This window comes from Pantherophis guttatus, chromosome 1, assembly GCF_059756535.1.
Source record: "Pantherophis guttatus breed Tessera chromosome 1, ASM5975653v1, whole genome shotgun sequence".
In the NCBI taxonomy this organism is placed as follows: Eukaryota; Metazoa; Chordata; class Lepidosauria; order Squamata; family Colubridae; genus Pantherophis; species Pantherophis guttatus.
In genome coordinates this window covers 126,175,949-126,200,285 of record NC_142063.1, presented here as the reverse complement: position 1 = coordinate 126,200,285, position 24,337 = coordinate 126,175,949, and the positions used below count along the sequence as shown (strand labels likewise).

General features: G+C 38.1%; 1 protein-coding gene across 2 annotated transcripts in view; it reads right to left on the bottom strand.

The window, feature by feature from the left end:
* Positions 1–234: 234 nt before the first annotated feature.
* SLC15A2 (solute carrier family 15 member 2) overlaps positions 235–24,337 on the bottom strand; it is a 96,455-nt gene continuing 72,352 nt past the window's right edge. For both annotated transcript variants that reach the window (XM_034422717.3, XM_087883813.1), the window contains 5 exons: positions 23,700–23,810; positions 15,418–15,514; positions 10,007–10,153; positions 6,102–6,206; positions 235–891 (listed from right to left, as the gene is read on the bottom strand). In XM_034422717.3, coding sequence (XP_034278608.2) covers positions 715–891; positions 6,102–6,206; positions 10,007–10,153; positions 15,418–15,514; positions 23,700–23,810 — 637 coding nt within the window. In that variant the 3' untranslated portion in view covers positions 235–714. The remainder of the gene's footprint in view (positions 892–6,101; positions 6,207–10,006; positions 10,154–15,417; positions 15,515–23,699; positions 23,811–24,337) is intronic.

Below are 24,337 nucleotides of genomic sequence, written 5' to 3'. Positions count from 1 at the left end.
TATCCCACATGAAGTTAGCGTGCGATTTCATATAATTTCTGTATGGGAAATCTATCATACTTTAAGGATTTACACATTTATATTACAATTAAAAAAATACAAAATCAAACCATTATTTCAAGTGAGTAATGAAAGTATTTTAAAATGGATTAAAGTTCGCAAAGATTGTCTCAACTTACAATTCTACACTGGATTTATAGTGATTTACAACATAGTAATATACACATTTAATTGTAAATGTGAAATTGTAAGTTTTATTTAATTTGAAGAATTGTGGGATGGGTAGGTAGGTAGATAGATAGATAGATAGATAGATAGATAGAAAGATAGATAGATAGATAGATAGATAGATAATAGGGGGAGAGAGAGAGAGGGAGGGAGGGAGGGAGAGATGATAGTATGATAGATAGATAGACAGACAGAGAGCCAGACACAATTGTGCTTTACATATAAAACTTATAAAAATTACTCTTCGTGCCTGATGGAGGCAGAATAGCTAAAACTACTTTATAATTACTTTTTAAGAAGGCACCATTCCAGGAATTTGGATACATTTATTCAGCTGACATACAGGGGAACAATAATTTAGTTTGCTCATTCCCTCTGCATATATCCAATGAGATCATAGCATCAGAAAGAAATCTGTAAAAATCACTATCTTATTTAAAAAAAAAAATATGCCTCTCAGACTTAACTCCAGTATTTGCAGCCCCTTTATAGCTCTGTTTTCCTGGTAACAAGGCCAATCATGTTTTTATTGCTTGATGTTTCATGTTCATTCCCTTTATCAGCAAGTTCTTCTGGGTCTGTGCTAATGTAGAAATATCCCATGATGGAGAAAATAACAAAGACGATAAAAAGGAGCATGGCAAAAAGGATAAATTCAGCCCACTGGAATAAAAACAAAGATTAAACAAAACATTATTTCCATTATTTATTTGCTTACAACACTTATGTCCTGCTCTTATTCTGTTAATACAATGCAAACATATTTCGGTTCTGACACATTTGCCTGAACATGGAAGTTGTGTAGAACGGGGAAGTCTGCCTACGAATTATCTGGGAGATTTAATCAGCATCTGGGTTGTGGGAAAACGTACACATATCTCCGGAATGATTAATGAAATTCTATACATATAGAACAATACCTGTAGTATGTTTTATTTATTTGTTTGTTTGTTTGTTTGGCAAGCATATATAAGATAACAGATAAAAGTATAAACATGATTATGAATACATGAAATGCATACCAATAAAAAGGGACATTAGGACAGGGACGGTAGGCCCGTTGGTGCGCTTTTGCATGCTCCTTACAGACCTCTTAGGAATGAGATGAGGTCAACAGTAGACAGTCTAAGGTTAAAGTTCTGTGGGTTTGGGGATGAAACCACAGAGTCAGGTAGTGCATTCCAGGCATTGACCACTCTGTTGCTGAAGTCATATTTTCTGCAATCGAGTTTAGACCAGTTTACCTTAAGTTTGTATCTATTGTGCGCTTGTATATTGTTGTGGTTGAAGCTGAAGTAGCCATTGAAAGGTAAATGATACTGTAATGTTAAATTTTTGCACTATAAAACAAAAGTAATTTATTTGGGGTTGCTAGTCAGAGTCCTCCTTTAACTTCAAACACTTTATACAGCCAAGCCTGTTTAACTTCAGCATTATAACTCCAATGTGGATTTTCACTGCCTCTCCTCTCACTTCACAGGGTTGTTGTTGTGGGGAAAATAAGAAAAGGAAGGTGTGTTGGATATGTTCGCCTCCTTGAGTTATTTGTAAAAATCATAAAGGTAGGATACAAATAAATAAACCAACAAAATAAAGAAATAAGCAGATTATTTTCGGGATCAAAAGGATGTTGTATTGCAATTCAAATTGCAATACAACTCCTGAACCTTTTCTCCAGACTTGATTACTGAGAATATCCTTTCATGCAGAACATTTAATGTCATGAAATGTCTTGGCAGGATAATCTATTGAGCTCAATCCCTTTTCCTTACACTGTAAAATGTGTCCTTATTAACTGGTTTAGTTTTAGTAAACACTTTGTAGAACAAGTTGATACGGTGAGAATAGGTTTATTTGATTCTGATGCTGCTAGCGTTCTGAGATAATTCATTAATTAACTTGGATCATAGCAGTATGGAAAATCTGACTAGAAGGACATTTCAGCAATTGTAGTTTGATGCTAAAAGCAGAGGATGCACATATATGAACATATATATCTATATGCTAGCCTATATTTTGAAAGACTATCCCTTAAGTACCACATCTCCAATGGCTGTACCAGGGGTGAAATTCAAAAATTTCCCGTACCGGTTCTGTGGGCGTGGCTTGGTGGGTGTGGCAGGGGAAGGATATTGCAAAATCTCCATTCCCACCCCACTCTGGGGCCAGCCAGAGGTGGTATTTGCCGGTTCTCCAAACTACTCAAAATTTCCGCTACCGGTTCTCCAGAACTTGTTAGAAGCTGCTGGATTTCACCCCTGCAAAACCCTTATTTTTCATGCTCATTTTCATCTGATGCATTTCAGCTATAAAGACTATTCCTGAAAGCAGTGAAGGACCACTTGAGCTAAGGAATTGTCCCAGGAGAAACACTGAGGTAAATTACTTTGCTCCTCTTTAGACAATAATTGACCCATAATGGATGATCATATCTCAGAGAACCTAAAGTGGCCATTAACCATCTTTTTAGGACTAACCTAGTCCCTTCTGATCACAGTTATTAAAAACTGAAAGGGGTCTTATTTACTGTATATGAAAACAAGAACTCGCCCACATATACACATTTCCTTCTCCCACTTTTCTTTCTTGCAGCCTGCCTTCTCTACACCATCTATTGCAGCCTTCCATCCTTCCTGCACTGCCCTTCTTTTAGGTCATTTAGATAGGACATTTAAAAAGAAAGAGAAAGGCCCACCATTTTATCAGTGGATGGGTTAAAGAAACAGAAAGGAAGGAAGGAAGGAAGGAAGGAAGGAAGGAAGGAAGGAAGGAAGGAAGGAAGGAAGGAAGGAAGGAAGGAAGGAAAGAAGGAAAGGGCTGTTTCACCAGTTCACCAGTAGACTGGTAAAAGAATAATTCACCATTTCTCTGGTCCAGCAACAAAATGGCTGAAGAGGGCAGTAACCAATGATCAGAGAAACAAACTATCAAGGCATTGCCTACAACAAATGAAGCATAGCAAATGGACTTTAGAGTATTGCTTGTGCTGGCAGAGATTGGAGAACACTACTTTGACACGGAACATGAAAAGATTGGAATATTAAGAGCAGCACTGTTTATTCCTGCTTTATAAATTAAAATAAAAGAAAAGAAAACTCTCATGTTGGGACAAGAAAAAGATTAGGATGAGGCTCAAGTATAAGATATTTTGCTAAATTTTATGTTTTCCATATTCTGGAATACCTTAGCAAAATTCACTGGAGTAATAGCAAGCAATGTTCTAACATGTAATCACCCATGTTTAACTGTTGACCTTATTAATAAAACTTATTAAACTGTGAGTTTGTTTAAATCATTATTTATTAAATAAGTGTACAATGAAAGTTGGTCCATAAGAAAGGCTGAGCGTTAAAAAATTGGGGCCTTTGAACTATGGTGCTTTCCTTTGGACTGTAAGGCAATCAAACTGGTCAGTCCTAGAGGAGATCAACCCTGAATGCTCTTTAGAAGGCCAGATCCTGAAGATGAAACTCAAATACTTTGGTCACCTAATGAGGAAGAAGGACTCACTGGAGAAGAACCTAATGCTGGGAAAGATTGAGGGCAAAAGTAGAAAGGGAGGACAGAGAACGAGGTGGCTGGATGGAGTCACTGAAGCAATAGACATGAGCTTAAATGGCGTGACTCCAGAGGATGGTAGAGGACAGGAAGGCCTGGAGGAATTTAATTTAATTAATTCAATTTATATTCCGCCCCTCTCCAAAGACTCAGGACGGCTCACAATACATTTTTAAAAATCATTATAAAAACATTTAAAAATTAAAAACATTAAAAACTCATTCATGTTTGTCCATGAGGTCGCAATGGCTCAGACATGACTTCGCAACTAACAACAACGAAGTGTACAATTGGCTGGATTCTCAGAACACGCTAAACTATAAATTGCAACGGCTAGGTTCACACAACACTTTGTATGAAAGCCAAACAAACCACATTATGCTTTAAGATCCTGGGTAAACCAGGTAATTGACACAAATAATACAGATACTGTTATCTCATAATACTGTATGTGATGGTCATTGGAGCTGGCAAATTTAGGGGGAAAATTACTTGGCATTCTGGAATGATCTTTATAGTTAGTAGGTTGATGTAACAGATCCTTGAAAGCCTGCCAAAGCTTCTCCAGCTCAACTTATATGAAGTGAATTAAGTTTCACTAAATTCTAGATATTATATAAGTGATTTTTGTGATTTTTGCTGTAATTACTAAGGAATATTTTAGGTCCTGGTTTTGCTCTCTCCTCTGTTCCCCAGGTCTATGAAACATTCATCACATTATGGTTGGTTTGCATCACATGTAACTCCCAAATGGTTATGATGTGCTATTAAATAGGAGAAACAATTTCAGGTGGGCAATAATAGTTTCTTTTACATGAAGTCACATAAAACAATGTCAAAGATCACATAGATGATATTTTGAGGATAGTTTAAGGGTGTTATATTTAGGCAACCAATATTCAGTTGATCACTAGATGCAGCAAAGAGATATTTTAGCATTAGCTTTTCTGCTCTCTAGTGGTTTTCTTGATTTTTGCATCCAGTTATAGTAGCCATAACTAGAAATACAAACAAGTTTAGCAGTTCTCATCAGACAACAGAATTTCGTGCTGGGGTGGCTGTCCCTTTGAAGGGTTGCAGTATATCCAGAAATGGGCAAAAATCTAGTGTGCATGGAGCGTTCGCTCTGCAAAAGAGCTTTCACAGGCTGGAAAATGATTGTATAAGAATCTAATTCTGCAATTTAGGAGAAATTTGGGGGCCTTGACACACATGTAAATTGGCTCTTAGAAGTCTAGATCAATGTGTTCTCTTATTTTTAATTTCATTTATATGAAGTGTTCTTTTTTTACCAAACACCCATTATTACTGGTACTAACTGAAAAAAATGGGTGGGTGGAGAGTCAACCCTGGCCCTAAGTTTTTTTTCTATAAACTATGAATTTCTGAGAGTGGATACAACGAGAAGTGGCACTAACAGCATCCTATTGTAACATCTGCATTCCTGCTTAATTGTTCATTTGTTCAATGGCCTTTCCCTCTAATCAGTGCAGGTTAATCAGTCACACAATTGCAATACCTTTCTTCCTCTCAGTATAAGTTACTTACAAAGTTATTTCTGCATTTATGACGTATCTTTGGAAGTCAAGTGTCTTGATCATGCTTTTTAGTGTAGACAATCAGTCTTTCTGCCTGGCAATTTTAATTTGGCTATCCTTGTAAGAATTTGATTTCCATTGTGTGCACTTCTATCTATTACCTGCCAATGTTCTAGAATACTGATCTGTCAGATATGTGGATATGTGCACAAACTATATCAAAGCTAACTCTGTTCTCACCAACTACACAGCATATTAAACAGTTAATCTCGTGAGTTGGTTTTATGTAACATGTTCATCTAAAATAGGATTGGCTAATTTGCAACTCAGTGTGTTATATGAGAATCCTTGTAAAATAGCCAAAGTGTTTGCTCCTGTATTTTAAGACTGAGTGAAGGAAGAGATGTTTGGGCAAGGAAATCTTTTTCATTCCTTGCAACACAGTCACAAAGATAAGGAACTTCCGGTTGACATGTTGGCTATCTCTCTTGAAATAATCAAGCTAGTATAAATGTGAATGTATCAGTTTGTAAGAAAGGTAGGAAGAGTCAATACTGAGGAAATGCATTGTTGAAAAGAACATGAAGGAACAATGAAGTGTACCAATCCAACTGTGGATCCAAGGGAAATGGGTTAACGTCTTTGTTCAGTCATGAAACTCACTAAGTGATCTTGGGTCAACCTCCTGGCCTACTCATATTTTCTTGCTGCTAGGGAGAAAATGTGATAAATGTATTTCTGTATTTCAAGGAACTGAGTAATATATGCTAGCCATACCTGTACCAGAGGTGCAGACTGGGCAACAATGAGCACAATAATATTTCCAAAGGCCACAGTTAACAACCAGCCAGCTTGCAGCACAGATTTCATACTAACAGGAGCCTGAAAAGGAGAAGGCATAAAACATGCTTAAATTTTTGGAAAATTGATGTTCAATATTCCCATTCAGTACTATCCTGGGACTAGCCCACCTCCTTTGTCAAAGAGGAACACACTGTGGTTCTGAGCCCGTGGCCCCTTCAGCATTCAATAATTCCTGGAGCCAAATATGCCAGTGGATTCAGTGGGGGAACAACTACCATTCTGGAATATTGTTAAGTGACCTGTTCATACTAACCAGGAGAATGATGGCTCATTTATATATCCTTGAATATCACTGTTTGAGGCTACAGTTATTGAGGGATGAAGATATGTGAGTGAATTCATTTCAAATCATTATCAGAATATGGCAACCTGAGAAGAAGAGGATTTGGGGACTCAACACATTGTTTCTCTCTCCTCCTATAATGTTCACCTAAGCAGTATTCCCCTACTTATGTCCAATGAGGATTCTCTTTATAGGAATTGCAATAAAAGTCTTTGGAAATACATGAAATTGAAAAAAATCCTAGAATTGGGGAAATCTCACATAGCGTCTGAATCAATCTATCCTTCATCTTGCTTTTTCATTGTCCCAGGGTAAAACTGGATGTCTAAGATAAGTTGTTTTAATGTTTTATGGCTACTTTATTTTATTTATTGCTGGCATCCTGATTGCTAAATTGTTATGTAAATAAGCTGATTTCTGCTTGCCAGAGAATTGCAAAGTGTACATGTTTCCAATGATCAAGTGCATCAAAACAGGTCCATCTTTTGGCCTAGCTATCCCAGCACTATTCAGACTAGCAACAGTTTCTTATAGTCTCAGGCAAAGTTGGTTTGTTCCTCTCATCCCCTGACTTTGATCCTTTTTAAAAAGATTGGAGATACCTGGATCAAATATGGGATAAGTAAAGCATTTACTCTGCCCCTGCCTCTTTGCCCCTGACATCTGTACAAACTGATCCACAAATATGTCAGCACAATGAAACATTGTGATTAAAGGAACATTTTAGAGAAAGAGCACATGGCCCAACAAAAACTTGCTCCCAATTATCTTTCCTGCCACGTGGTTATAAGCCTTGGGTATTACTAAATTTTTTAAATTGAAAGGATTACTCAGGATTACTTAGCATAACACGGATTCGTTTTTTCCAATTGTGTAATAAATTGTAGGTCACCTAATGTGTCAATTGCTAATATTTCTCCTGATTCCTGGAACATACAAGGTTATCCCAAGAGGCCATTGTTCCTACTGGATTTGTAATTTTCATCTGTTTGACCTCATTTCTACTTCAGAATATAGTTTGCCATTTTTGAATCGTATCTTGATTTTTTTATTCAAAGTGTTCATCTTTTATGATCTGTAGAAAGAATATCTCCTCCCCCTCTTCTTTTTTTTAAACAATACCTTATTTGGACATCAAAACTGAACACCAGTAAAGTACCATGTTTACACACAATTAATACTGCTTTATAAAGCCACTCCTCATTGGTAAATTTGTCATTCAGAAAAATGGTGCCTAAGCAATCCACATGACTGAGAGAGACGCTGCAAAGATCACCTCATCTCATTCAGATAAAGTTTCTTGTGCAGTCAGGCCAATATGGCATTACTTTTAGTCTAGCATGTGTTTTTGTCAGTCATAAAAATTCGGGTTTAAGCACATTTAAACACATTTGGGTGAAGAACATTAGTCAGAAAATTATTTTTTTTGCAACTGTTTATTACCATTTATTACCGTTGTATCCACAAACAGTCACTAACTGAAGTAGTTACTCAATGAGGAGTGGCTGTATTGTGCTTAGGGGCAAGATAAATTGAAAGGATAGCTCTGAGCAGAAAATAACTAAAAGGGCTAGAAAAAAGATAAAGTGAATATTGGCAGAAGTCCAGCTGGAAGAAAGGGAAGGCCTAAACCTGTGATGGTGAACCTATAGCACGCGTGCCAGAGATGGCACACAGCACCCTCTCTAATGGCACGCAAGCCGTCACCCCAGTTCAGCTCTGCTGTGCATGCGGATGCCGGCCAGCTGGTCTTCAGGTCTCTGCCGTGAATGCGCGGAGGGGCAGGGGGCATGTGGGGGGCACGCATGCATGTGGGTGGGGTGCATGCAGGGGGCCGCATGCACATGCAGGAGGCAGACTGCATGCAGGGGGCCGCACATGCAGGCGGGAGGCAGGGTGCATGTGCGGGGGTCGCACATGCATTGCATTTTGGGGGTTTGGATGTTTCTAACCATTGTTTCTTGTACTGCCCTCTGGTGCTTTGTAGAATAATTTGAAAACCCCCCCTCTTCTTTGTGGCAGCCCCTCAAATACTGGAATACTACTGTCATGTCACCCCTAATTCTTCTTTTCTTTAGACTAGCCAGACCCAAAACCTGCAGCCATTCTTTATGTTTTAGTCTCCATCCAGCAGTGACCATCACATGCCTTCCACAGAGTAAGTCCCATCATAATGCAAGTAAGTCCAAGTACCTGCTTATTTCTGTGTACTGGCAGTATACGGTGGCAGAATATTTGGTCTTTTAATGTATTTATTTGTTTTGTTCTTTTAACAGGAAAAAATGTAAATCTACAAGGTTAGTAACCCCAGAACTGGGAAAAAGTGTCTCACCCTTGTCCCTTTTTAAATCTCCTTTTCGCCAGCATCCTGGTGTTGTGTCAGAGGATGAGAAATAGCAATAGCACTTAGACTTATATACTGCTTCACAGTGCTTTACAGCCCTCTCTAAGCGGTTTACATAGTCAGCATATTGCCCTCAACAATCTGGATCTTCATTTTACCGACCTCGGAAGGATGGAAGGTTGAGTCAACCTTGACCCTGGTGAGATTCGAACTGCCAAATTGCAGGCAGCCGGCAGTCAGCAGAAGTAGTGTGCAGATAGGATGCCTAAAAAAGTCCCAATTTTGCAGAGTATCTCTGAAAATTCATCTCAAAATTAAGGGAGTTAATTTTCCAGAAAGTAGTTCAAATTACCTGTTTCTAAAGGTGGGAATTATTTTAACCCCAACTAGCCATTCAATTGTTTTAGACTAGCCATTCAGTTGTTTTAGACTAAAAATAAATTGCAGATAGGTTTAGGATCATGCTTCCACAATACATTTAACATGGTTAAATGTATTGAATGCACAGGACCAATTTCTAACCTCAGGGTCACAACTGTGTTTTATGAAACGTTTTTCATATACACAATTAACTTCAAATCCTTTGTTTTTAGAAGTATGAAATAAAATATGATTTAGCATGTGGGAGGTATTATTAGAGCATGTAACATGCCATACCAGTTATAATTAAGCATCTCCAGTTGCTTTAATGAAGACATTATAAAAAAGCAGTACTTAGATTGATCGACAGAGACTGCTTCCTCCACCCCATAAGATGCTAGCAGAGTCACCAGATGGCTGGCCCAGGGATTCTCTGCCCCAACCTTCAAAAAAGAGCAAGGGCAGTCTTGTTCACAGAAAGAAATATTGGACAGAGACATGAGCATTATGATTCCTAGATCAGTGCTTCTTAATCTTGGCAATTATAAAAGATGGCTGGGGAATTCTGGGAGTTCTTCAAGTTGCTAAAGTTAAGAAACACTACCCTAAACCATAATCTCAGGCATACTCATTCACTGATCACCAAGATTAAACGAGGTCTGGACTGAGGTGCAAACTGCTATTTAATCTCTTTGGACTTGGTTTTTGGCAGATAACCTTTTGCAACCTTTCCCCTTGGCCTCTTATTTACTAAGGATTTACTAAATCCTTTACTAAGGATTTACTTTGGATTCAGGATGTCTTCCTTGTATGAAGTCCTAAGAACTGTACCTGGGAGTAAGAAAAAGCAAGGCCTGTAATGGAGAACATCACTTCCCCAGCTGATATTAACAGATACTGTGGAATCTGCCATGAAATATGGACATTGTTAGCTGGAATATCTTCTATCTTCCATGCTTGGAGTGTCTCTGTAGAAGTCTGGTTGGGAGGAAAAATAGACATGTTGATGATGGATTAGCCAGTCCAAGTTAATGCAGAAGTTAGAATACAGTGGGGAAAAGCTTTCATTCTTAAAATTATAGCAGGGCTGTCCTCTTGGGCCCATTGAAGAATTATGAACTTACTGATTGGACTGAAATAAAGTCATTATTTCAAATGTCAAATAAAGCATTAGCAAACTCCATTTCTACTGGCAAGATGTGGCACTGCTTATGAGATGTCCTTAATCACTGTATAAGGAGAGACAACAAGGTTTCTCTTAAAAACTAAAAGAGGTGAACAGTAATTACATTACTCATTGGGCTGTGGAAAAATGTCAGGAATCCTTTCCAAAGAAATTTGGAGTTGACAAAGAGATTGGTCATTGGAAGTAACACTCCTAATCATTTACATTCTTTGGGTTATCCAAAGTGCTACACCATTATGCATCATTTTGCTTCCTTGTGCATACCTCATAAAGTACAATAGATCCATAGCAGAGTGCAATTAATTACAGCAGGCAGCTATGGACAAAATCAGTGATTTTGTAAATGATAAGAATAGATACATAATGATATGAAATATTACCAGGAGAAAATTAAAAATGGGCCAAATCGGATGACAGTGTTTTACCATCCTGAGATATGCTAATGAACTCTTGGTTAATCACAGTCTTTTTAATCTAGATTCCCCTTTCCTCTGGGTGTAGTTCTGACGATCAGCTGGCCCTGCCCACCCGCCCCCACCCTATCCTGTCCTATATTTCCTTCTTTCTGACTCAGCTGATTCACGCGGCACAGCTGATTTCCGTGACTCTGCTGTTCTACTTACCAGGGCTGCCATAGAAGGTAAGCAGCTGAGCTTCAAATTGCTGTATTTTGAAAGCTGTGAAGCACAGGTGCGCGTTTGAAGCGTGTGTGTGCACACGAAGTATGGACTCACAGAACCAATTGTTAAACCAGTTGCAGCCCACCACTGGTGTAATGCACATAACTTTACAAAAATTAAGGTGCAATTACTTAAAAGTTCTGAATTTTTTGCCCAGTCCAAAATATGATTATTTGTAGGCAAAGGTTGTTTCAATATCCAACACAAATAGTTACTATGAATGACTAATGAACGCACCAGAATGGGATATATTTTCTCTCAGATGTTGTCCTATTATCCTTTATCATTGATAGAAGTTAGAATCCAACAACCTTTTATAGGTCACATGTGTATAATATGTGTTCACACTGCAGCTCCTGTAAAGTATTAGAAACCTAATGCCCAGCAAGGGAACAATTTCTGTATGAAATATCTAATTTTTGCAATTTCAGAGATCTATTTCTCTATATGAAAGACAAAGCTTTTAGAACTTCAGAACTTAGGGGAAATAAAAGTGAGTGATTTGAGTTTATTGGAGAAGGCGTTGTGTATAGAAAGTGTATATAGAGAAATATTTCTCCCTCTTGCACAATACTAGCTTTCGGAAACCTGAAGTGAAATTGATTGACAGGAGAATCCAGCCAGTCAAAAAATATGTCTTCATTCAATTGATGCCCCAAGGCTGTATTGATCGTCATTTGGCTTAGGTTTCTTTAGTTGATTCAATAATGTTTCCTTGATGCTCTTGTTAGATACAAAATTCCAATGAACCCCAAGGTCATTTTTCAAAGTACAGATAGTCTTCATGTCAAGACTTTTCTTGAATCCATAATTTCAAGACTTTCTTTTAAAATTTTGATTAATTTCAATAGGAAGTTAATCAGTGGATTTACTTAGGATTCCAACAATAGGCTATCAACAATAGACTGTAGGGCTTGGTTCCAAGTCTACTTGGAATATCTAAATAGCAATAGCAATAGCTTCCTCTTCTTCTTGTGCCATATCCATCCTTGGACATTGGCGATCATGTTGGTGATCCTATTTTTATCAACAGCTGCATGAAAAAGTGCTGCTGAGTTTTCTCCAAACCAGTCCCTTAGATTTTGAAGGCATGATGTTCTTCTTCTGCCTGGATCTCGTTTACCTTCAATCTTTTCCTGGAGGATTAAGTGATGTATGCCGTATTTTTCCGGGGGTCACATCACATATCCGAAATATTCTAACTTTGGTTTTTAATAGTTTTGATTATTTGCCTTGTCTTTCCCAGGTGGCTTATCACCTCCTTGTTTCTGATTTTGTCAACCTAGCTTATACGTGACAGCTGCCTTTAAATCCACATTTCAAATGCTTCTAGTCTCTTCAAGTGGCTTTCTGTCAGAGACCAACTCTCTACTCCATAGAGCAGGACAGAAAAGATGTAACATCTGACAATCCTGATTTTCAAATTTAGGCTTATGTCATGGCTGCAGAAGACCTTTTTCATTTTGAAGAATGCTGTTCGTGCTTTCTCTATCCTTGTCTTTACTTCAGTGGTTATGTCCCAGTTTTCATGTAAATTAGACGTGATCCTTTCCACTTTTTCTAATGGTCTTCCTTCCAAAGTTATTGGTGGTAAATTAATGGGTTGTTTGCTGATAACCATGATCTTGGTTTTTGAGGTGTTAAGCTTCAAGCCATATTTTACAGATATTTCTGACTCTTTTGATGAGGAGCTGAAGGTCTTCATGCTTCATGCTTCATGGCAAGCAGAAGTGTATCATCAGCATATCTTAAATTGTTGATCCAAACACCATTTACTTTGATGCCAGCATCAATGTTTTCTACTGCTTTGTTGAAGATTGACTCAGAGTAGATATTGAACAACAGCAGAGGCAGAATACATCCCTGTCTGACCCCTCTTCGTATTTCTGCATCATCTGAATATTTTTGGCCTAGTCTCACATTTGCTACCTGATGTCAATATAAATTCTTTATGATTTGGATGTCTTTGTCTAGTCCCATTTGTTTCTGGATTTGTAATAGCTTGCTGTGTCTTGCTCTGCAACCCAACAAGACAGACACAGACTTCAGAGGATAATTAGAACTGCAGAAAAAACAATTGCTACCAACCTGCCTTCCATTGAGGACCTGTATACTGCATGAATCAAAAAATATTTACAGACCCCTCACATCTTGGACATAAACTGTTTCATCTCCTATCCTCAAAATGACGCTATAGAGCACTGCACACCAAAACAACTAGACACAAGAACAGTTTTTTCCCAAATGCCATCACTCTGCTAAACAAATAATTCCCTCAACACTGTCAAACTATTTACTAAGTCTGCACTACTATTAATCTTCTCATCGTTCCCACCACCCATCTCCTTCCATTTATGACTGTATGACTGTAATTTTGTTGCTTGTATCCTTATGATTTATATTGATATTGTTTTCTGATTGCTTATTTGTACCCTATGACTATCATTAAATGTTGTACCTTATGATTCTTGATGAACGTATCTTTTTTTTAATGTACACTGAGAGCATAGGCACCAAGACAAATTCTTTGTGTGTCCAATCACACTTGGCCAATAAAAAATTCTATTCTATTCTATTCCATTATTTTATCGAATGCTTTTTCAAAATCAATGAAGCACATGTAAGCACTGTGATTGACATCTCTACAATGATGTACAAGAACTTAAATGCTGAACAGCAATAGCACTTAGACTTAAATACCGCTTCACAGTACTTTACAGCTCTCTCTAAGCTGTTTACAGAGTCCACATATTGCCCCCAACAATCTGGGTCCTCATTTTACTGACCTCAGAAGGATGGAAGGCTGAGTCAGAATTAAACTCCTGGAAACGAGCAGTGAGTTAGCCTGCAATATTGCATTCTAACCATGGCCGGCAGTCAGCATAAGTAGTCTGGGGTACTGCATTCTAACCATTGCGCCACCACGGCTCATATAAATCCTGATTATTTTTTTAAAAAAGTCATTGTGCTTCAATCCTGAATCTATAATCTTCATATAGAATGTTAGATTGCCTAGTCTTATACATGGTTTTGGTGGTTGCTTCTGTGGTCTTGGCAAACATTTATTGAAATAAAAGGTTCTGTTTGCCAAACCTCAACAGTAAGTTCTATCAGTAATGAATAAGTGCTCAAATAAATCACCGGGGCTGATTTTTAACTTAGAAGATGAGATTGGCCAGGCTTGAATTCTCTGCTGAGAAGTTGGAAGCAGTTTAGAAGGCTTTAGAGGACAAATAATAAAGCATCAAATAGTTAGAAAAAAAATAGAGACAGAGGACAATCTTTGTCAGGCCCACAAGATTTCTAGGAGGAAGTTTAATTTTTGCCAGGTAGCCTTTGCTCATCTTTCCCTCTTTTTTATACTCATCTGTTTGAAGTCAGAATTGAGTTTTCTATTAAAAGAAAGAGACTATTATATCTAGCCGCCCATGTGTTTATCCATTCATCTGTTCATCAAGCTGTTTATTTTTCCATAAACTGATAGGTTTGTAACTCAATCTAGTGCATATTTATCCAGAAAATAATCCTCCTGTGCTATGGTCAGTGGGTTTTGATCCCAGCTAGACAAAGGATCATCGCCCCAGTATGCCATTCTTTTTTCTAGTCCACATATTTCAGTTCAATCAACAAAGCAACCAAATGATTAAAAACGAATACCTTCCCTATTAAAGGCAGGGCACGTTTAGGCACAATGCAAATAAATTGATATTTTTCATGGTTGCTGCCACATTTGGAAAGGCCCTGGTCAAGCTATCATCCAGGCCATCCCAATGCTTGCTGTGGGGCCCATCCATTTGATCTTACAATGACGCAGCACAAGAGGTAGAAATTGTCAGACGTCCAATGCTGAAAACAAAAAATGAAGGCAAAGCAATGCAGTAATGAATGTCATCTGAATTTTCTCAGAATATTCTGAACATAACAATGGGAATGATCATTGTGATTTCTCTTTGAGAGTGTTGAGCCATAAAATGAAATATTTAAAACAATAAGGCTGGAGCCAATGAATCTATACATTTGCTCGTCTATGACAGATGATCATACTCGATCTGCATTTGATGCATTCTCAAGAAAACGTGCTTAGAATTTTATCCAAACTTTTACTGATGACAGCAGGAGAATTATACTGTATGTATATGGCTTTTTTCATTCTGATTTCTGTGGGACTTAGAAGTTCCTAGCTTTTGGTATATCAATTGTTGTATTTGCGTAAAAATCTTTGGATAATGCTTGTAATATGAAGGTCTCATTTGTTTGGAGTCTAATCTTATCCATATGGTTTTTTGTTTTGCTTTTTTGAGAAAACAAAATAGATTTATTTCAGTAGCTGACTGAATAGGAAGAGAAAAGGCATATATATTGAAAAGACAACTTACTTGTGTTAGGACAACTGTGTATGAAGCTCCAAAATCTAGAAGGTCAAGCTTCAGGGCAGATACTTCTGCTCTCATTTGGAATTTTGCATTGTTGTACCTTAATATAGAAAGGAAAACAGTAGTTCCTGGTTAGCTTCTCCTAGGCGGAGCCATTAAAAATATCTTCAAGCTGATCAATGAATAATTGGGAACATGTTTTCAGTCTATAGTAAGTATCTACAAAGTTCCTTAGGATCAGAATCTATTTTACACTGTACTCTAAATTGCCATTATTGTTTCCTGGTACCCTGGTGACATAAAATCCTCTATTTTCTAGTGTTAGTCCAGTCCACTGGTTAGTGTACATACTGTCTGGGACTGAAGGAAATTTTAATTCAACTTTGGAAGAGTAACAGGTCCCCTATCAATGTAGCAGAGTATTCAGTAGCTGGGTAGGTACATCAGTCACATATTCTCTCAGAAAAAGGAAGAGAATGTAGTTCATTGTTTTGCAGGGAAGTGGTCCTAGGTTCAGTTAGAGAGCTTTTTAGTTAGTAGACCTAAATGGAGAAGAACAATGATAAATGACCCTGGGCAACATTTTTGAAGGACAATCAGTAGCCTCCACTGATATACTTTGTTTACCAAACATCTGTGCATCTCTCCTAATGCTTCTCCCAGCACAATCTCTCTTGTTTCCCCTTTTCAGATATAGAATGATTAGAATGACAAACATAATCAGCTAGAAAATCTAGCCCTGTATCTTCCTGCAAAGAATTGAATACCCTATATCCTTTCCTGTACAGCCTAATCTTTTCTTTTGGTAGGGCAAATAGAAGCAGTAAATTGTAGTATAAAGTTTCTTCTCCCCCCCTCCCAATCTTTATAATTTTCTTTTCCACTTGTGAATGAAAGACTGAATTATGTAAAACAATTGATATATTTGGAGGAAATCATGTGAGAAAAAAAATGATTCTAATGAGAGACATGAAGATGCTGTTTTATTTGGAGGACAGAACATTTATCTAATACAGTGTACCTGGACAGTGGTGACTTTTTTCGGCCAAAGAGGTTGTAGAAAAAATGCTTTTAAAAGTAAAAAAAAAAGCCTCTGATGATTGTGCGGCTCAGCTGAGTATGGGGGGGGCAGGGATTTTTGCTACCGGTTCTTCAAACCACCCGCCTCCATCGCTACCGGATCGGGAGATCCGGTCTGAACCGGGAGCATTTCACCCCTGAGATAGATAGATGATAGATAGATAGATAGATAGATAGATAGATAGATAGATGCTTTCTTCTTTTGTCATAGGTTTTGTGTGTATTTTTCTTCTGTCAGATGTAAATGCCTTATTCCCTAACCTGTAAATAATGTATATATGGGATATCAGGGGTTAACTTATTCTTTGTTTCCTAATGTATTCATAATTCACCACTCCCATCCTTGACTCCGCCCTTTGTATATATAAGGAGCCACCCTCACCATTTCCCTTGCTTCTATCTGTAAATATTCAGTGAATATAGAATGCCTGTTAAGATTAAAGAGAGATATATTTAAACCTCTAATCTTTATTATCATTATTGAGTCTGATCCTAAAAATATTGCAACAAACTGGTAGCAGAGGATGGTTAATTGACTCAATAAATAATTAAAAATGTCTAAGAAAGATAGGCCCAACACCAGGGCCTACAGCAAAGAAATAGAAACTGAACAAGAAATAATCAACGAATCCACAAACGCGATTTCGAGAGAATCCGAAGAGTACACCACAGAAGAAGAAGAACTAATAAATGAAAATAATGACCAGGAGGAAATCGAAATAGAAAATAACGAACTCAGGTCAGAAATATTAAAGATATTAAAAAGTCAGAAGAATGATGAAAGTCTCATCGCGAATCTCCAAGAAATGCTGAAGAACAGCGGAGCAGCGAGAGAGAAAAACATCGCTAAAGAGAAACCCAAAGACCAAAAAACTGTGAGTGATATGACTACAGAGAAAGTCGTTACGAAAAAGAAAAGATGTGATGCCGCGCGAAATTTTGAATGGCAGCCATCTTGGTTTCAACAAGCCTCCAAAGGGAGCGAAGCAGAGCCAATCAAAATGCTCAGTTCAAAATTTCCGGCGCGAAAAACGTTATCTGACAACGAAAGTGAAAAGGAAGATTCGAAATCTCCAGAAGAACCCGAATCAGATAGCGAAGACGATTTTACCAAATCCCAAATAAAATCAGCAATGAAGACGCTTTTTGCTGCATTTGGGCCAAAATTAAAAATCTCCAAAGCGCCAACGAAGAAGCAAAAGAACAAGCCGATACCTCAAGACCTACACGCTCCCATCCTGACTTCGAGAGCGACGACGCCCGAGCCCAGAGAGCCATGCCGATTCCGCCCCACACCGCAGACCGGATCAAATATCAACGCACACAGGAGAAAGAGAAGAACAGCCGCCACCATCAGAACTCCTAAAACCGAGCCAGAGACCGACTCGTCTGAAGAGGAGCAGAGCGAACGAGCTGAAATGGAAAGAACCTTCCACGACGATGCCAAAGAAGAAATGAGCAACGCGCATGTGCGAAACCACGTAGACGGTCCGGAAAGACTTGAACTGGCCAGAGAACCGCGCAGACTCGTTGCGAGCATCCCTATGCCGTTTTGCAATTTCCTGCACTTGCGAGATCACGGACTACCTCAGGTTGTAAGTAATGGACAAAATAATGTGGGAAACTTACCCAGTGACTTCCCAAAACTTAGAGTTGATGGCATTAATTTGCAAGAGTGGTATCAACAGCTCCAGGTTGTCTTTATGAAAGAAAATTTACTATTCTTTATCACTAGTCCTCCAAGAAGACCTTGGACTTTAAAAATAGATTGTTTGCATCATAGAGCATTCTTCTTAATAATATCTAGCGTATGTCCTGCAATGTATCATAGTATCAAACCAAACCTTTCAGAAATTTAAGGAATTCTACAAACGCATAGAAACACAACATAATATCAGAATAAAACAAATTATGACAGATAGGGGATGTGAATTCATGTCTAAAGAATTCTCCCAATGGTTAAAGGATAGAGGAATGCTACATTTCACGTCTAGTCCATTTTCTGCGTTCCAAAATGGGGTTGCAGAGAGAAAAAATTCCACACTGCAAACCATGATTAGATGCACATTAGAGGATGCTGGTTTAGGCAAACAATTTTGGTCAGAGGCCTTACATTATTCAAATTACACTCAAAATAGAACCTGGTCCAGTATTGTGAATAAAACACCATATGAGGTGATGTATAATAGGAAACCCAAATTAGCACACATGCACATATTTGGAGTCACTGCAGACGTACATATACCTAAGCAGTTGAGAAGGAAGGGAGAAAACGTATCCAGAAGATTAAGATTTATGGGATATGAAACAGGCACCAAAGGATACAGATTCATTGATAATAATAACAAATTTATAGTCTCCAGAACAGCTGTGTTCCATGAACAAGCAAATTGGTCTAAATTACATCTTAATGAAATATTTCCAGATAAATACAAAGATACAAAATCTTGTGAGGAAGGAACAATAGAAAATCAAAATATCAACAAAAATACAAACAAAACCAAAACTTGGACAAATAGTCAGCACAAAATAAAGACAGACACATTAACAAAAAAGGAAGCAAGATATTTGCATGACAACCATAGCAAACCTGAAAGAGCTATTAGAAACAATAGAAATCAAATACCAGGTAAATACAGAGATTATATAATGCATATGGATGGTGAACAAATAACACCTAATACATATGAGGAAGTATTAAAACTCCCTTATGAAGAAAAGGAAAAATGGGAACTAGCTATGAAAAAAGAGATGGAAAGTTTGCAAGGATTAAATGTATTCACACCTGCGACCGCACCTAAAGATAAAACAATCATAGGTACTAGGTGGATCTATAAAATTAAGAATCTAGAAGGAGGCAATACTCTATACAAAGCCAGATTAGTTGCACAAGGTTATGCACAAAAATATCCGGAGGACTATACTGACACATACTCTCCCACAGTGAGAACAGAGAGTGTTAAAACAGCTCTGGTAGTGGCATCTGCACTCAATCTTGATGTATTCCAATATGACATACAGACTGCGTACTTACACGCGAAACTAGATAAGGAAATATATGTAAGGGCACCACACAGTCAATACACTAATAAGAATGAAATCTGGCTATTGAACAAAAGTCTATATGGGTTAAAACAATCTGGCAAAAGATGGTATGATTGTTTGGTAAAAGTACTTAAGACCATGGATTTTAACGCTACCACCGCTGACAACTGTTTCTTTGTAAAAAAAGGTGATGATCACATTGAATTCGTGTTAATTTATGTAGATGATATTTTATATATAGGAAAAAACAAGGAGAGAAGAGAAACCTTTGTAAATAAGCTAAACGAACATTTTTCGTTGAAATCTCTAGGTAAAGTAAACAAATACCTTGGTGTACAAATTAACAAAACTAGAAGGGGATTCAAACTCACTCAGAAAGATAAAATTATTGAACTTCTAAACAAATGCAATTTAAACAATGCTAAACCATGTGACACTCCCATGCAAACTGATTTCCTTAGAAACAATGATGAGTCTTCCCCTGAATTTAAAGATAATACATTCTATAGATCAGTCATAGGTTCACTTCTTTATATATCTAATTGGACCAGACCAGATATTGCATTACCTCTCAATCTATTGTCAAGACATGTTAGTAAACCAACTATGTATCATTGGGAAGCTGTCAAAAGAATCCTAAGGTATCTAAAAAGTACATTAGATTTTTGTTTAGTATTAGAACCTAGTAATGACAAAGAGCCAAAACTTACTTGTTACGCAGATGCGGATTGGGCTGGAGATATATCATGCAGAAAGAGCACTTCTGGTTATATTTTTCTGTTAAATAACTGTCCAGTTTACTGGTACACTGGTAAACAAGAACTGGTAGCCACTTCAACCACAGAAGCGGAATATGTTTGTTTATCCAAAGCTGCAAATAACCTTGTATGGTTTAATGATTTGATTTCAGATGTCTGGAAAAAACCTGCTTTACCTTTTGTTATGCATGAAGATAATAAAGCAGCCATTGAAATATCCAGATCCGATGCCATTGGACAAAGATCCAGGCATATAGATATAAAGTTTAAACATGTGAGACAATTGTCTCAAGATGGATTTATCAAAGCAGTGCATTGTGATACCTCTGAACAATTAGCTGACATATTAACGAAGCCTTTACCTTCTAAGCAGCACAAATATTTAACTTCAAAATTATATGTCTTATATTGTCCTGAATCTGAATGTAATTAGTGTTGTATAGCGAACCGGCATTTAGAGGGGGATTTGTCAGATGTAAATGCCTTATTCCCTAACCTGTAAATAATGTATATATGGGATATCAGGGGTTAACTTATTCTTTGTTTCCTAATGTATTCATAATTCACCACTCCCATCCTTGACTCCGCCCTTTGTATATATAAGGAGCCACCCTCACCATTTCCCTTGCTTCTATCTGTAAATATTCAGTGAATATAGAATGCCTGTTAAGATTAAAGAGAGATATATTTAAACCTCTAATCTTTATTATCATTATTGAGTCTGATCCTAAAAATATTGCAACATCTTCAACCAGGTATTTTCCTACGTAACCAAGTTTGCAGCCATAGCTCAGTGAAATCACATCCACTATCCTAGGCTTCTTCAGACAGCAAGGAAGCATTTTGCTGACTATTGGGAGACTAATATCGCTAATATCGCCCGGTTCGCGCCCATAGAGCGGGCCTACTCAGGGTGCCGTCGGCTAGACAGTGGCGGCTGGCGGCCCCCAGGGGTAGAGCCTTCTCGGTCGGTGCACCCACCCTCTGGAATCAACTCCCCTTGGAGCTCCGATTAGCTCCTGACCTTTGCACCTTCCGCCGGGAATTAAAAACTTGGCTTTTCAAATCCCTTGACCTGGACTGATGATGCGGTTTTAATTGGTTTTAAGGGTTAATTTTAAATTTTTTAGATTTTGGTCTTTATTTTATATTGTGGCTTGTGTTTTATTGTTGTGAGCCGCCCTGAGTCCATTGTGAGATAGGGCGGCATATAAGCTGAATAAAATAAAATAAATAAAATAAATAAATAATATAGATCTATTTCGGACTGGTTGATCCTCATTAGTTAGCCACACCCTTACCATATATTCCCTCCCCGTAGAAGGTAGAGGAAAATACCCGGTTGAAGAAAAATACATACATACATACATACATACATACATACATACATACATACATACATACAATGCGCGGGAGAGACCCAAAGACCAGCTGGCCAGCAGGAGATGCACGCATAAGCATGGCAGAGCTGAACTGGTGTGACGGTTCGCATGCCCACAGAGAGGGTGCTGCGTGCCACCTCTGGCACACATGCCATAGATTCGCCATCATGGAGCTATAGGGTCTCTATCTATCTCACATCCCAGGATTATGGTGGGGGATACCAGCTAAAAGTATCCTCCTGAAAGATAGATGGTAACTATCTATCTTGAGTAATAACTAGCAAGCAATTATGCTAAGTAGAAAAGGGAGTCCAGATGTATAAAACCAAGAGGACTTTTGGGAAATGATGTTTGAGACTTCCCATTATCCACCCAATTATTTTAGCTTTACCCAGCATTTATCAAGGTCAACGCACAAGTAAAAAGAAGACTATTGCCTTGGTGGAGCAAGGCCATCTATTAAATGTACAGCTTCTTCTCGGGCCTCTCTTTCCCTAGAGTCTATAGCCATTCATTCATGAAGAGTTATAAAAGTGAGTCTGAATATAAATAGATATGGTCAGGGAGAACCAAAATAATATGTCTAGTGTGGAATCAAAACGGAGGATAAGCAAATAACCAAGGCTCACTGCTGTGTTTTCTTAGACATTACATACTGGAGGAGTTCTCCTTCAAAAGGGACACACTCCTGCAGACAAAGAGATACACTCATATTTATACATTTCAGAAAGGAAATAATGCATGCCTAAGAAATAACATAATAGACAGGTTACTTCCTGTCCTTCTATTATCTACAAGAACAATGGTCTTAGATAGAAAAATAAACATTTGCATATAGAGATGCAATGGGAATGTTCTAATTAAAAATTACAAGGGACCACTGTAAACTCGACTTTGCAAGGCAAGGCCACATTCTTTTTGTCTTAATTGTTCCATTCATCTGAAAATTGATTTTCCCCCCCTGCCTGCCCCCCCACTACCATGAATAAGCAACCTTTGGCTTCATGCAGGCCTTGGGGGAATTTAAAATCTTTTTGCGAGCAATTAGACTTGTAGTAAAAAATATCTGTCCCTTTCCTACAGCCTGATGTTTGAGATATAGAGAAAAGGAAAGAAGGATATCAAAAATTGTCAGCTCTTTTTCAGACAAGAAACCAGAACCATGAGTACTAAGGTTATAGTAACAGAATCTTGCAAGTCTGAAAGAACTACTTCTCTCCTGTGCCTTTACTTTCCAGACAACCAAGGAATGTTCCTTTGGAGATACTAGCTTCACCTCCATTCCTCCTTTGAATTCATTTCCTTTGGATTTCATTCCTCAGATTGATGTCTAGGCTGCGGATCTTCCTCCAGTCCCCCAAGGTTATTCTCACAGCACATTACAGAAATGGAATGATTATTCCCACAAACTTTGGCTTTGCTTGAACTGTGCTTCCAAGAAAAAGCTCTTAAATAGAAGTTTCTCCATTTCTGTTGTGTATTAATCAAAGTCCAAGATACAACACCAGTCAGAAAATAGAATATGTATTAGAGTCGGGGAAAATTCATGGGAATTTTCATAGAATCCCGCTATCAAGTCCCATTTTACAGGGCATGAACAAGGAAGCAAGAAATACACAGACTTGAATAAGGAGTTTTAATACAAGGATTAAGGGTAAGGGTAATTTTGGAAAGTGAAGTACAAACCCTCAGTCCTCTTAGAGAGTTCACTAAAGCAGGGGTCTCCAACCCTGGCAACTTTAAGACTTGTGGACTTCAACTCCCAGAATTCTTCAGCCAGCTGGCTAAGGAACTCTGGGAGTTGAAATCTGCAAGTCTTAAAGTTGCCAAGGTTGGAGACCTCTGCACTAAGGCACCAGTTTCTGAACATTTTGAATCTCTTCTTTCCAGGCTTTTTGTAGCCTGGACTGAGCTGCTATTTATGATGTAAACCGCTAATGAACTCTTCTCCCTTTCATTGGTCTCAATGTCTATAATTTCTCCTATTTATTTCTTATCTCTCAGAATCTCTCACACTCACCTTCCCCTTGGCAGGATCCTGTAATCTGAAACGCCATAACTTTTGTTAACAGTGGTGAACTTCTCCTCACCAAGAGTGATGCTGACATCCCATTCCAAGGTATTAATGAACCTGTAAATAAACTTGATTTCATCATGACAGAAAAGGAATAAAGCAAAAGGAAGCATCCAATAGTTGACCAGAAGCATACAGTTAAAGAGGGATTCATCTACATCTCCAGTTTTGAGAATTAAGATTGCTAACCGAAAGTCCACAAACTGAAAAGTGTTTCCCTGTCCTTATATAGGTATGATATATCCTTAAGATAGTGCAGCATTATGTCCTTCCTTGGAAGAAAGTGGAAATTGTTTGTACTGTCATTCAAAAGAACATTAATTAAGGGGGGGAAAAACTATGGGTGGGAGAAGAGGGAGGGGGGAGAGTGGGAGGAGGAGGGAGAGAGAGAGAGGCAGGGAGAGGCAGGTAGGGAGAGAGAAAGGGAGAGGGGGGAGGGGGAGAAAGAGAGAGAGAGAGAGAAAGAAAGAAAGAAAGACAGACAGACAGAGACAGAGAGGGATAGAGAAGACTAAACATGATTCTCCTTTATGACTTTTCTCTAACCATTATGTAATTATTCTTTCCTAATCATTAAATCAACA